We start from the raw sequence: 15187 nt of genomic DNA on the forward strand, positions 1-15187 counted from the left end.
AACATATGTTGTATGTTTCCACAGTCATACAGCACAGACACACACACACACACATATTATCTCTGTGTGCATTCATTACTATTGTTAGTTTTAATTTGACACATTCTGTTGCCTCAGCAGTCGGTAGATGTCATCTACTTAAATGCGGTGAATTTGAGAGAAAGTGAGAGGGGACTTCAGAGAGCGATGATGGTGGAAATGAGAAAAAGAGAGGAACACAGGAGCATGGTGGCATATTCACAGTACAGTAATTATTACACCGAAGCTCTACAACACTATGTCTACTGCTTCCCATAGCTACACACGATGTTTTAATGTCAACCAGTAATGTACAACCTCTGCTGAAACAGAGGCAGAAATGAAATGTGAAAATGATTCACATATGTGGCTGATTACACCCTCCAATGAGTAATCGTGGGTTTTAATGTCTTCTAATGTAGCTAAACCAAAATAGACGGCTAGGCAAGAATATAAATCAAACAGAAACAATAATAATATCTACTCAGTGATGTTGTAAAAACCTGCAGCACAACAAATCCCACTGATGGTGGATTTTAAGGGTTAGTGAAGCGTTTCCCAACTTGTATTCATTTCAAAAGGGATGTAATGTAAGTCTGGAAGACATTTAAATTGTGAAAGCCAATATTATAAGACATGTTTAAAGAGATAATCAAATGCGCAGCCAAATCTGGGTTGATTATGCGTCTCCAAGTTGGTGCGTGAATTCATCGTTTATTGGAACTCTGTTTGGTGCACCATTACAAAATGCAGCACAATTTGTAATGGTGCACCAAACACAGCAGCCCAGGACAAAAACATGTAGTGTCTGAATCACAACACATACTGTACGTGTCTTTTTTTTTTTTTCTCCCTCTTTTTTGAAGACCAGGATCCACCCCAAACAACCTTGAAAATTCCCATTACAGTTCCTGGGTTTTTCAGCAGTGGTTGCCATGACAACTGTGCGTTTTATTTCTGGCTCTCATGAAATGGTGTGTGAGATCACAGATCCCAAATGTTATGTAAGACGATGTGCACTGTTCCAGACTGGGGTTTCCTGCTGCAGAGAACTCAAAGTAATTAATTACAGGGGAATGGCAAACACTTAAGGCGCTTCAACAATGTCTCCCTGTTTACCTGATATCTTTTATTACATCCTGGCAAGATGTAAGCTGTAATTGATATGCAGGAAGCAAGGCATGATGACAGATGCTTTTAATAACGCTGCTCCTTTTATTGAAAAGTATCTAGATAGGCCACAGATGAACAGAAATTATGACCAAGATTGTTGCATCAGTCATAGAGGAAGGAAATAGAGACTAATAATAAACTTTAGAGGACCCTTAGACGATGGTGCGTTTATAATAAAGAGGCGTGGGAATAATGAATTAACTTGAATGGGATTACAGGACAAACTGGGGTATCAAGTTAGGATTTAAGTAAGTAACTAATCACTTGTTGGATATAGGCATTTTATTATTCAAGCAGTCAAACAGATTTTACAGTTTATTATACAATTTCAGTATGATCTAATTTCGCAGACACTTTTCTTCTTTATATTGGAAACCTGGAAAATGAATGTCAGCAAAGCCAAGCGAGGGTTTTCTGTGGTTAATGTCACAATGTGACATTTTGCTTCAAAGATAACACTCCATAGAGCTTACTTTTTCATTAGCAGTTTCTGTTTTACAACATTGCCAATGAGGTCTCACCAGCTGCAGACCCACAGAACCAATGCTATTGACTCACAGTGTCTCTCAGATACTCATCATAAAACTCCTGTGTTGCATGCAGCCGCTGTGTCCTCAAAGCTTTGTAACGGGTCGGTTGTTCATTTACCACAGATTATAGTGCGCACTATATTTATCAGCGAAATTATAGAAGTTTTTTACGTTGAGTACAATAACTGTTGGAAATAATAATAAACTATGAGCTTACTCTGCACATATTGTATCAGTGTTTTTTTAAGATAATATAGAAAAAAACGTATGGGTGGTTGGTGAGCATTCATCATTAAGTGCCTTACAGAGATAAGCGCAAAAGGATTTAGGAGTTTCTTCTTTTTTCTTATTATACTATATTTATCCCGTTGAGGGGGACATTTTTCTCTGCATTTGACCCATCCCTGTATCAGGGAGCAGTGGGCTGCCCATGACAGGCGCCCTGCACTTTTTAACCCTTCATGTAAAAAAAAAAAAAAGCTACTTAATTCTCAAATTGCAAAGTGTCAAAAAAAGTTGTTCACTTGAGAAAATAAGATACCATATGATGGGGTGGACTTATAAGTTGAGAGACCTTGTAGTAAAACATTGTTTAGGTTGTTTGCCAATTTCACACCGATTGTGCCGCATTTATAAACAACATTTTAAATTATGTGATGAATGAGTGATGAATTATATCATATTTATTTATTTACAATCAAACCAATATTTCCCCGTGTCAACAATTTTAAAATGTTATCCTGAATTGTAACGCATTTTGTAGAGTCTGTTTTAAAATGAGCTCTACAAATGAATAATTTACTACCCTGACGTTGAATAATGATGATTGAGCTATTGGGTAGTGATGGTTTACAGGTGCATGTGATGAGTAGGTGGTATGCCTGCTTTAAATTGCCACATCCGCGCTCAATGACAGCTCTTCTGGTGATTTATAAAACAGAACCAGGTGTACATATGGCTTTATAAATCTACACCGAGTTTTATGCATTTTTACCTTATGAATAATCAACTTTTTTGTCAATCTATCAATATGCTTGTATTAATATCATCGTTCATGCTCATTATCGGTGTCTCACTAATACTATTTTCTACGGTATATACTGGTCTTTCTTTTTTTCCTGTATCGTATTCTCTTTATTGGCCCAGATAGAAATTAAATTCTTCTTGAGACATTAAGGAAAACAATAGAATCAGTTGTGTAAAGATATTGCAATATTCAAGTCATCATAGCTTGAAGGAGGTAATCAATAATCTGTGAAAAATTATACATTAGAAGTAAATTCCTCCGAGCAATTTTGAGGGCTGAAGTGGAACTACTTCTTTTCAGATAAGATGAGATTTGAACCCTTGTAGGGCGTAGGAGAAGAGAGCAGATTTCTACCCGACTTAAAAGAGAAATATTGAGAAATATATTTGTGCCTCCATACTTTAATAAAAGCAGCATATTGATTATTGTCTTGCTTGCTTGTCTCTTTTAACAACTTGTTAACATGCTCTGTTAACTTCAACACTTATAATTAATGATAACTATACTTACATGTGGAATTTAATTCTGCAACAGCTTCTCACTTAACATGATCTCTCCATTGCAAGAGTGTTCCCTCGCATTATAAGTCCCTTGCTATACTGTGTTGGAAACAGCATAAAGTGGGAGGATGAGAAATTGACGTAGCGCAATCAGAGCAAGTCTCGCTCCAACTTGCTTGTATCTTATTTCCCTCTCTTTCTTTCCCCTTCTCTGAAACAGACCAGAAGTTTTCACCTTGGTCCCCGTCTCGAAAGTTCAATGAAGACAGACGCCTCCCTCCAGCCAGGAACATGAAGGGCTTATCGGGCAGCCGTTCCCAGCACCAGATCCCTTTACCCTATGGCTTGGACTATGACCCCCACGTCCATGACCTCCACGCTCACCATGGCGCCGAGTCCCGCCACTCATCCTACCTGCTCAGCCCCACAGAGAGCTGCCCCATGGACTTCCACCACCGCTACTCGCCACGCAGCTCCATCCACTCGGACTGCATGATGATGTCCCCTGTCATGATGCCTCCAGCTGCTGTGCCTGACCACATCTCCAGCAGCACATTTCCCAGAATGCACTACAGCTCTCAGTATTATGACTCAGCCACACGGGACGACTGCGCTGCCATCACAGCCTCTGCCACCTCCCCAGCGGTCGCGGCCGCCGCAGCCGCAGCAGCCGCCTCCTCCCATCTCGCCGGCACCAAGAGCAACCGCCTTCCTGCTAACCTACTGGACCAGTTTGAGAAACAAATGCCACTACACCGCGATGGCTTCCACACGTTACAGTACCAGCGCACTTCCACCACCACTGAGCAACGCAGCGAGAGCCCTGGCCGCATCAGACACCTTGTTCATTCTGTCCAGAAGCTCTTCACCAAGTCCCACTCCCTGGAGGGATCGTCCAAGATGAATGGCACAAAAGGTGATATTATGGGAGGTGGAGGCGGATATCACCATCATGGCCACCACTCCACCAAACATGGTAGCAAGAGGAGCAAGAGCAAAGAACGCAAGCACCGCTCTGGCGGCTGGTGGAGCTCCGACGACAACCTGGATAGTGACAGCACCTACCGCACACCCAGTGTCATGTCGAGGCACCATGGGGAACATGTCAGCCACTGCTACCCAGATTCCATGCACAGTCATCACTTTGGAGACCTGTCACTCAAGACCTCTAAGAGTAACAATGATGTCAAGTGCTCAGCCTGTGAGAGCATGGCCATGGCGCCCGAGGGCAAATTCATGAAGAGGAGCTCCTGGTCGACACTGACAGTCAGCCAGGCCAAGGAGGCCTACAGGAAGTCATCGCTTAATCTAGAGAAACCCATGATGCACTCGGACCACAAGCCTTCATTGCGAACATGTCACTACCTGCAGGTAAGTTGTTCTTTACTTGATTGATGTTTAAAAAATGGACAGAAATCGAACAAAGTTCATGGACAATAAGTGGTTCAATTTATGGCTAGGCTTTGGAAATTTGAATGTACTTATTGCAGGTACTATATACAGTATATATACACACATGCACATATACAATATATACACACACACACACACATATAAAAAGACTGGTTGAAATAAACCATCACAAAATGTATAAAATATTTTCCATTCTTATTTGGAAGAAATCCATTAAAAATGCTTCCACAGCTACACATGCAGGGCAGGCAACAAAAAAAGGTGGTGGTGGGCACAGGAGGACGGTCTCCTGCTGTCCTCCCTTAGGGCTGGACCTCTATCAATTCAATTGATTATATTTTTTCATGCTAATATATGATTGGCCAAAATACATAAAATGACGTCCTCCCTCGGGGCCGTTTCCAATCAACAACCAAAATACAATTTTAGCACTGCGGTCCAAAGATTTCCACGGGTCATCCTTAATTCTCTACCACTGGATTGGGACGAGCTCGCAGTTAAGTGATTCTGTACATTACATACAGTAGCAGATTAGAAAAGATATTATAAAGTGCGAATTGTGAGCTACTTTTAAACACATCACTTTAAAAAAAAAAAAAAAGCCATTTTAATTAGGCCTTTACAACAGAGTCCAATTTACCTGTGCAGCAGTCCGTCGCCTGAACCAGGATCCGGTCCCACGTGAGTGGAGTGCAGCAGCATGTCTGGGCAACGGGTGACACACAATATACACACAATATACACACAATATACACACACACAAGGCCCATTCCCATCCAGAGCCTGCAGCGATTGTTTCAAAGAAATCTTGTGAGCCATTGTTTTACTGATTCATTTTTCGTTGCAGATAAGAACGTAGAGATAATAATAATACTAGTGTAGTAATGATAATCATTTTATTCATATAGAACTTTTCAAGCTTAAGCAGAAGGTGCTTTCCAAATTCAAAGATATGCAGAATACAATTTAAAAAAAAAAAAAAAAATCAGAAAGCCATGTAATCCTCTGACATACATTTAAACCTTGACACAAAGCAATGGTGCTATTCTTTGTTTAAAAGATAAAATATACAGCCCTCCTCCAATGCAATGTGATTCTTGTCATTGTTGAATATCTATCTAAATGCATCGGAAGCTTGAACATCACCTATCGGAAAATATAACAAACAATAATTGAGATCAATATCCACCCATCCCCGTAGAGGACCTTCTGAGTAAAATGCAGTAGTTGATGTATTGATTACAAATCCTGCCAGGGAGGCCTTTCAGGTTCCACCTTTCTTTCTGTTCCTCTCCTGAGGGCAATTACAGTGTCCAGAGTGAGAAGCCAATACATTTAACCAGGATTCCCTTTTGTGTAGTCACCTCAGGGAGCTATTGTCTATTAAGATGTAGGGATCAATTAATGGAATCAATGTCATGGTGGAAGAGAACACAGGGCTACCTGAGCGAGACTTTAATGTTGAAAACACACAGGTTAGGTGTCTAAACAAAAAAAGATATACTGTTAAACCAGAGCTGATGGTAGGTTGCAAACTAAACTACAAATACATTGTGTAGTACACAGTGTTCAGGCCTTCGTCTTTACCATACCATCTGACAGATGAAGAGGACTCGACTAGTTTAGCCACAGGTACTGGCTTCAAAAGACACAGTCGAAAGCCAACGGCTATGTTTGATTCAATTTCTTTTAATTGTTTAATTGTCAGCACTTAACAAAGGCTCTCATCCAGAGTGACTCACAGTCAGTGCAGCATTAGAATACCGTAAGCTTAAATTCACGTTTCAATTAGCTTCACATGAAGGTGATTTAAGATATACAAATAATGAAAACATTGTTTTCAACTACAAAAGGGGCATCATCATCCGGCCTTAATAACATATTTAGAGGATAGCTGTGCTTTGAAACTCTGCACCTCCCCAGGAACACTTTTCTATCCGTAGAAGTTGGCCTGGACCATTATGAAATGGTCTACTTCTTGTAATGGGGATGAAAAGAGCTGAAGTGGTTGGCCATTATTAAAGTTTACCCCAACTCCCCCCTCAAGATGATGTATGCCTTCTACCACATTGTCCACATTGTGCCAAGTTTAGCATTGTGCTTGTCCTCACACAATCAGGGAAAATGCTAAATTTGTTGGCCACACTTGCATTTGGACCCAATCTCAGACACATTTGCAAGACTGACTTATATGCATGCACTAGAATCAAATTTTACCGACCCTACTTTTACTAATGACGGTGAACGGTGCTGCTCTCACATAAAGCTACTAGATGCATTTCTGTTCATACTTGGAGAAGGAGAAGAGGTTGAATCTTTGCCCAGTGCTTGCGCTTTGATGTGTGTCGTGCACCATTACACACAGATACACAAACTGCAGTTGTTTGTGTGCCATGGGGACAGGAAAACTCTGTCAACACAGAGGCTCTCTAACTGGCATTTGACAAGCTTATGTGTCAGCGGGCAGAGACCCTGCAGCTGCCACATGGGCACATTCTGCACCGAGCGTGTCCACACTGAGAGCCTTATTCAGTGGAATAGGAGAGGGGGGAATCTGTACTCAGGCGTCGTGGTCATTGCTTTGTGTGCTCATCTGATTTTATCTGTTTGATGTGTCTGGGTCCTTTAGGTCTGTGTTCACTTGTGATGAGGAGGAAAGGTCTGCATTGGGCAAGCTGTTGACATAATCTTATTTCAGCAAGTGTCAAGTCTTCAGGCTAGCCTCCTAACCAAACAACCTCAGTTGCGGTGTAGGGTGAAGCTTACGTCAAACAAAATGACTATTACATATGGTGAAAAAAATATACATATTATTGTGAAAATCTTAAAGATCATCATGGAATTTCAACAGACAGACACAGGAAGTCTACAGGAATTAGCCTTCCAGTAAATGACAAATACATCTGTGATAAATACAGTTATAAATCTTTACTTTTATCATCTAAATGAGGCTCAATGTAGAGATATTGTGCAATGTGACAGTGTTCTGTCGTGATTTTACAAATAACTTAAAAAGCGTAGGCATGCAATAAATCACTTTAAGTCCTAAAAGCCAACTTTAAAAAAAAAACTTGTATCCATTTATTTTTGAATTTGTATTGCTTGCTTTAATAATGTCATTTTTTATGGCTTACTTAGTCTCCTGTGCAAGAGAAATACTTAATTTTAATGGGGCAAAGCTTGGTAAACAAAGTGTAAATATTAAATAGTTTGGCCATGGTCCAAAGATCTTGAAGCATGTTTTGAATCTGAGAAACAGTATAATGTGTGTAGTTAAGGCAAACTGTGCACATCTTTTGCAGTAGTCCATAAATCATCGAGCTTCACTCAATCAGATCTTCTTGCCCTTGCTCGCCGGAAATGTAGCCAGTGCAGTGCTTTCCCTTTTAGTGTAGTAATGAAATCTCTTCAACGATTGGCAGGGAATTTGAAATGATGATCTGGGGAGGAGCTTTGTCTCCTCTCTATTAGAGTATCAACTGTAACGTCCCTAAAGGCTGAGCTGGTCTCCCCCCTATAAACAGTGGCCATTGCAATAAATGATGTCTCTTGGAGCACTCTGCATTTAGACACTGGACCTGTATGCCTGATAATCCAACAGAGCGTTTACATTAGAAATACATGCCACAGTTACAAGGACAGATATGGATTATAATCCGGACTCCTGTCAAAAAGGTGCTTAACATCTTGCTTGCAGTTACAACAAGTAGGTGACCTAGCTTTCAAAACCTACTACAGACTTAAGCAGACTGCATTTCAGTGTCACAAATTACATATTTTATCACTTCAACAACCAGCGACTAAACCGCACACTCTGGGAAGAAATTACAGGACTCATTCACTTATGAACAACAAACTGTTCTGCCAGTTCTCACAGGTTTATTAACGTTCGCTACATTGGTCTTCCGAAATGAACCCTCTGCAGTGAAAAGATGCTTAAAATTCTCCGTGTTTCGTGGTAACTAATGATGGCGTCAAAACAGCTTGCCTGTATGGCTGCTTCGGAGGCACAGCTGAGCGTGCTCCTTCAGGTGTAGCATCAAATGAGCAGAGAAAAAAAAATAGGTAATGCTAATAAGCTAGCGCAATGCAGCCATGAGTGATGGCTGCCTTGTTAACCACAGCCCCAGACGATCAATGGTCGTGCATTAGGAGGAAAATGATTCTTTTACTTTATTGCTGTCTTTAAGCCTAATTAATTTAGTTTCCAGGCAATTGCTGCATTTCATTCCACTCATGTGGGAGAGGATAAATGTATGCAGAGCAAATTAGTGTGTGTGTGATAGTTTTACTGATAGGTCTTTGAAGGAAGACAGAAGCAGGTCAGCTAATTTTCACGTTACCTTTCCAAGTCAGGCGGAGCTGGAAAGCACAACCTTATTTTTTCTTTTTTTCCCAAACGGATGACAAACAAAAATGATACTTAATATCGCAACATTAGCAAACCGAATGCTTTCATTTCCCTACTCTGCTGTTGTATACTTGCAACATGGCAGCTCGCCATGCTGCCCAAGAAGATTCAAAGGAGAGTTCTCGTAGCATATGGTCTAAATGCTTCCCAACGCTTTTCATTTTGACTACAAAAACATCTGAGTGAAATATGCTGGATTAGTGATGGTGGAAAGCAATGGGTGCTATTATTAGCGTATCTTTTTCCTCTCTGAATTCTCCCACTTGCCACCTCCCATGGAGGAAAGAAATGTTCATTAATTTAATGGTAAGTGCCCAACGCCGCCTCGTCTTTAACCTGTCTGCCCCGCTGAAGCGGAACGTCAAGTCTTAAAAAAGGAAAGACTGAGCGAGGGGGAGAGAGATAGTGACAACAGATGTGATAGAGAAACCCTCAGCCACTCTGCTCTCTGTGAGAACAGTTCAACGACTGTGGCAGAGAAACAGCAAAGCTATGTGATTGGGCAAAGTGAGGAACTGGCAGAGCATCGGGGACAGCCCTTCGCCTGGGGCTGTTGTTTCAAGAGCTAAGGCTGCCCTGTCCACTGGGACAACCGCTACAGCTGCACCACACACACACACACACACACACACACACACACACACACACACACACACACACACACACACACACACACACACACTGTTGTACTTAGTACACGACTCAATCAATACTGCGCCTGTAGTGTGTGACACATTGCCATCGTAAATCACCGTCTACGGGAACACAAAACCTCACTGTTTGTGAGGGGCATTGATTTACATCTCGTGAATAATTTGTCAATATTAAATCACAGTTCAGTCTCAGTCAGATCAGGTGAGCTAACATGTAAACGTTATATATTCAATATGGCAATCAAAATGTTGAGGGTAATTGCTTCTTAGGAGTTAGTTGTATTCTACCTTGATTTCTGTGACATCAAAATCTAATTAAAACGCACTGGTTTTCAATACATGAGCACTTGGTTATGTGTAGACGTCTGTAGCAGAACACCACACAGTGTACAGTAATTAGCTCACAATCACTTAATCACTGTGTTAATCCTGATGCTATAATGTTAAGACTCACACTTGTGAGTATATTTAACACGAAGAAGCTGTTTATGCCACCATATGTCATGGCCGTGGTTACAAACCTATTTGAATGTTAATAATTTATGTGGTTTTTGATCACATTCAGGTACTGCATGTCAAAAACATATGCAGTGCTCCTTTGGCTGCCATTCAAAGCTAATTTAAGCAGTGATGCTGTGCCATTAACGACAGTGTGCTGATTTAAACGTTGCGGCCGTAGCCTCAGCACTGTGATTGGCAGCATTAGCTGTGCAAGCATAAAAATACACAGACTGCATCGCCGCCAAAAGTGGGAAGCAAATTCTATTAATCTTTTTCTACAAATCCTTGAATTAAGTATGCCCATGTTTTGATTTGCAATATGAGTGCTATTCTCAAAGGTTGTTTTAGTCTTCCCATTCAACTGGTTTGATGATCCTGCAGATGTAAAGTAGTGTCTGAGCTCCTTCTAGAAACATGCTGATGAATCTACTTCATGTTAAATTTCTTCTAAACCACAAACATGGACTCTATTAAAATGAATGAAAAGGGACGGTTTGTGGATATTATTAAAGTTATATAGTTGTTGAAATGCTGACAAACTGGAAAACTTGACATTGATTAAAATATACTTAAAGTTCTACGGCTTACAAAAATACTACGACTCATGTAAATGATGGCTGTAGCAGTGGGTGTTTGTCATGTGTCAAAATATTAAGATCGATGAAAGAGGTTGGGTTTTTTTGCCCACTAAAGTGAATACAGTTACCTTCAACAAACCTCTACTTTGACCAAGATGTTTGGACTACGCAAAGAAACCTGAGCATCGAAGGGAAACCCATGCAAACATGGCGAAAACATCCTTATACTTCATAAGCCTTGCTGTTAAGGTCCTGCTTATAACCCATAGCGCTGCTGATTTATCTCTGTGTAGATAAAACGCACAGTACACGACCAATTCCCTTACAGGATACAGTCCCCCTCGGTATTTCCACTCAGTAGTCAAAATAATACAAATGGGACAAGGCCTTCAGATTTTGGACACTTGAATAAAATGGCAGCTTGTGAAAATACAAAGTAGCAAGTAGGCAATGATTTCAGACAACACAAAGAGAGACTGCGTCTGAATGTTTTAGCTTCTTGGTGCCCTCTAGGGGCCACAGGCAGTAATGACAACTGAAAAACAAATGTTTCATAACTCCTGCCAAATACAAGGAATATTTCTCTGTTTGAATAAAACTAAGAGAAAAAAGTATGAAATGTTATTTAAAGTAATACAGTTAAATTGCTATAGTGTGTTTCACTACTGCATTACTGGAAAAAGCAATATAAATACAGTAGCTTGTTACATTTTACTTCCAACACTTGTTGAGTTGGTTTGTGCCATTTCACCAATTTCAGTGGTTCATGTTTTTAAAAAGTGCCTGTTTGTGGTTGCAGTTAAGAACTTAGCTTAGAGAAACCCATTGGATCGGATTACCATGGGTGGAGTAAGGTTAAGCATTGAGTTTAATTTGAGATCCAAGGCTCACAGGGGAATGAAATAGAGGTGGAGCTAGAGACCAGAGATGTGAATCAGCTTAATTTTCTGTTTAGGGAAAGTCCAGCCAGAGCTTGTCTAACTACTTGTCTGATACAGTTCTCACACTCTTTGGCTAATTGGACCCCATTGTACTTGCAAATAATATCTCTGATGTAGCGCAATCTACAAGCCTGATATTTTGTCTCTGAGCAGGACGGCCCACCGTTACATGGCTGAACAAGTCACCACAGATACCGGCTGAAGTACTCAAGTAACATAACCGTACGATTATGAATGTGCATGCGGTATTCAATACAGGTGCGTTTTCTCCCACAGGTACCCCAAGATGAGTGGGGTGGATACCCGGGCGAGAACGATGAGGAGATCCCGTGTCGACGGATGCGCAGCAGCAGTTATGTCAAAGCTATGGGAGAGGTGGATGATGAGAGTGGTGACTCTGACACCAGCCCTAAGACCTCCCCACAGAAGGCCATTCGGCCCGACGCTCTCGTCCTCAAATCAGCCATGCAGAGACCCCATTTAGACTCCCAAAGGTAGGCTTGGCTGCCGAGCTTTATATGTCCATGCCAAAAGCTATGTGTTGATTTCAATTTATCCCAATTGTTTTCATGAAAGCATTAAAATGATTAATGGATGCTCAGAAGGTATGCTGAAAATTAGGCAACGTTTTAGCAATGTACCTGTTCAAACTATATAATCATTTATAGGAATAGCTCAGGAATTTGGTGGTTGTCTTTAGAGTCAACGAAATGAACTCCTTTTTCTTGAATTATTAATTATGACATGCAAGGGCGTAGATTTTGTTGAAGTGTGTCTTGAGTGAATCTGAGGAGTCAGGAGACAGTTCCAGTGATAAAAGATAGCGGTACATTAAACGGTGCGACGACTTTAATATGAGGTCAGTAGAAATGGTTAAAGGGTTAAGCTTCACAGTGTTGCACACAAACACACACTCAGACAATTAAAGGGGTGGAGCTAAAATGCAAACTACTCCACACACTTCTTTAGCTATAGTATGTTAAGGAATAATTAACAATGTTCCGGGAATGACCAGAAACTTTTCATGCACAACTGACTTCAACTTCAACTCCTAACTACACGCTACTGCGTCTTGTGTATGAATGTAAAACATGTTCAGCGTTTTAAGGACGGGTTACAAGGGAGGGCATTCAAACAGGCTTGTATAAAATCTAGACCTTATCTTCAATAACTATTTATTTTTCAACCTACGTGAAATTTCAAATTTCTGCCCTTTGAACCATCTGATCCAAACTCACTACTTGTCTACATGCCGTCCAAGTAAAACTGTTGTTTGCTGATACTGCCGAGCTGTCCCTGAGAGATTTGAAGAGGTTTTACATGATTTGGTGATTCCAAGTGAAGTTGCTTGGCAACAAAAGGAGAGTTTTGGTTGCTTACATCATTGTATGCATGCCCGGATAACTGTATCAAGCTGCTATTTTGAGCCGGGCTGTATGACTTGTTGGCTTGTTTTATAACCACATCACTTACTCGCTCTTGAGCATTGTGGGCTAAGTATTCGATCGACAACTGTTTCACGAGATCAGGAGTAGTGCTCTGCTGAATGCTGTAGCGCCAATTGTGTTTTTGTGTTTGTGACCTTTTTCATATGCTAGTTTCAATATTTGCCCAACATCTTACACTGGCAATGTTCCTCATCCCATCACAGTGTTGTTGACAAGTCTGTAGCAAAACTGTCACATTTATAGAATGGCAGCCTCTAGAGAGCAGGCTTCAATGTGCCGGGCTTACTGCATGAGGGAGTCATTGTCACACAGAAGGGCATACATCAACGTTACTGACTATTGTGTTAATAATTACCATGGAAAAATAATTATATATATATACATATATATATATATATAGGTCAAGAAGAGTGTGAAATAGTATAGATTCATTATTCAGAGGCCTTAAAAACAGTGTCAATAATAGTAATTATTATTATAATTACGATAATGGTTGTTAAATAATGATAATAATAATAATAATAAAACAGCCAGAGGATCCTTGCTGCCCTCTCCGGCCGACAGTCTCAGCTCTGGTTCACCTCTGACTGGGTTGTGGAGTTCATCTCTGCTTCATTGCCGCGAGGTAAAAAGTTAAACCACTGCAGGTCAGCAAGTATTTTCAGGGGGTGTCGAGAAACTCTTTAATCATTTCCTAATCATTTATCTGTGGTGAAATGTATCTGTTGCCAACTCATATTCCATTAAGTGTATTTGTGACCCAGAGGATGCTATTCTGTCACGTTCACATTCACACTAAGCTTGTTTTTACTCGGCTTATTGTTCTCTGTGACTGTTTTTTTTTCCCAGGCAGTGGGGCTTTTCAGATGTAGCCAAATTCTGTGAACCTGGGGAGGCGTCATGCATCCGTCATCCCCTATTGCCACTCAGTGCTCTGTGCTATTTTTGTTACCATCATCTCAGCTGGGTTCTGATCACTTTGGCTTTTGTCCACAAACAAATCCGCCCTCTTGTTTTTTTAGCCTGGTGGAGAATGTAATAATATCTCATAATTGCAGATTGCAGCTCTCATTATTTTTCTCACGATAACCAGAGACAAGCCGAACACATGCTCTCTATAGTTTTGGGGTGGACGAATGTTTTCTCATAGGACACTTGAAGCTAAACTAGAAGTGGATATCAGCAGTTCAGAAACGGTCATGAGTCACTCAGGTGGCTGATGTTCATTTTAGATAGAGGTACTCAAACATGACCCACACCAAACAGAAGACACACCATTCCCATTGATGCTAACCAGAAGATCTGTTAGCTACATTATTATCCAGTGATGTTCCATGTGTGGCTTTTGAACTGTGCAATCGTATCTATCCCTACACCCCCCCCTGTCCTCGTTCAGCCAGGGCTACCACTTGCAAACCACAAGAGATATGCGACCCCACCCTAGTGTCACGCTGGACCCTGCCGCCTTTCACCCTCCGCCCTTCCGCTCTCGCAACCAGAGCTACATGCGCGCCGTCAGCACCCTCAGTCAGGCTAGCTGCGTCAGCCAGGTGAGTCTTAAACACATACACCGCACAGAGGCAACACCTGGAGACATTAATAAGAGCTTATGTTATGTTGATTTGCATGCGGTAGCTTTTGTGTGGAGGGCTTCACGGAGACATAAAACATCCACAGGTGTCCATATTGGAGGTCCACAGCTGATTGTTTAGAAGACATAGCCATGGCTGTCTCAACAGGCATAACTAATTTGTGCTGTTTTGGACTGGAAATTGATGATTTAACTGATTTAGCTGAACTGAATCAGCTTACAGTTTGGGTTTTTTAAGTGGTTTTTTTTTTTGTTTTTTTAGAATTTTGTAATTGTACATAATTGAGAAACTAAGATATCAGTTTCACATTAGTCTGTATCCTGATTTGGCCGGAAACGACCACTTACAAACGATGTATCCCTCTCCTGCTGTTGTAGCATGCCAGCTAACTAGCTAGCAAAC

The 15187-nt window shown here is 40.9% G+C and overlaps 1 protein-coding gene across 2 annotated transcripts in view; it reads left to right on the top strand.

The window, feature by feature from the left end:
* Positions 1 to 15187, top strand: part of dlgap2b (discs, large (Drosophila) homolog-associated protein 2b) — a 72258-nt gene that overhangs the window by 42354 nt on the left and 14717 nt on the right. For both annotated transcript variants that reach the window (XR_011102760.1, XM_068708364.1), the window contains exons 2-4: positions 3469 to 4619; positions 12022 to 12239; positions 14590 to 14743. Coding sequence is in view for 1 of the 2 variants with exons in the window: in XM_068708364.1 (XP_068564465.1) it covers positions 3469 to 4619; positions 12022 to 12239; positions 14590 to 14743 (1523 nt within the window). In the remaining variant the exon portion in view is untranslated. The remainder of the gene's footprint in view (positions 1 to 3468; positions 4620 to 12021; positions 12240 to 14589; positions 14744 to 15187) is intronic.

Source organism: Cebidichthys violaceus, unplaced genomic scaffold (genome assembly GCF_023349555.1).
Source record: "Cebidichthys violaceus isolate CVI_PGR_0920_01 unplaced genomic scaffold, fCebVio1.0.p SCAF_14, whole genome shotgun sequence".
NCBI lineage: Eukaryota > Metazoa > Chordata > Actinopteri > Perciformes > Stichaeidae > Cebidichthys > Cebidichthys violaceus.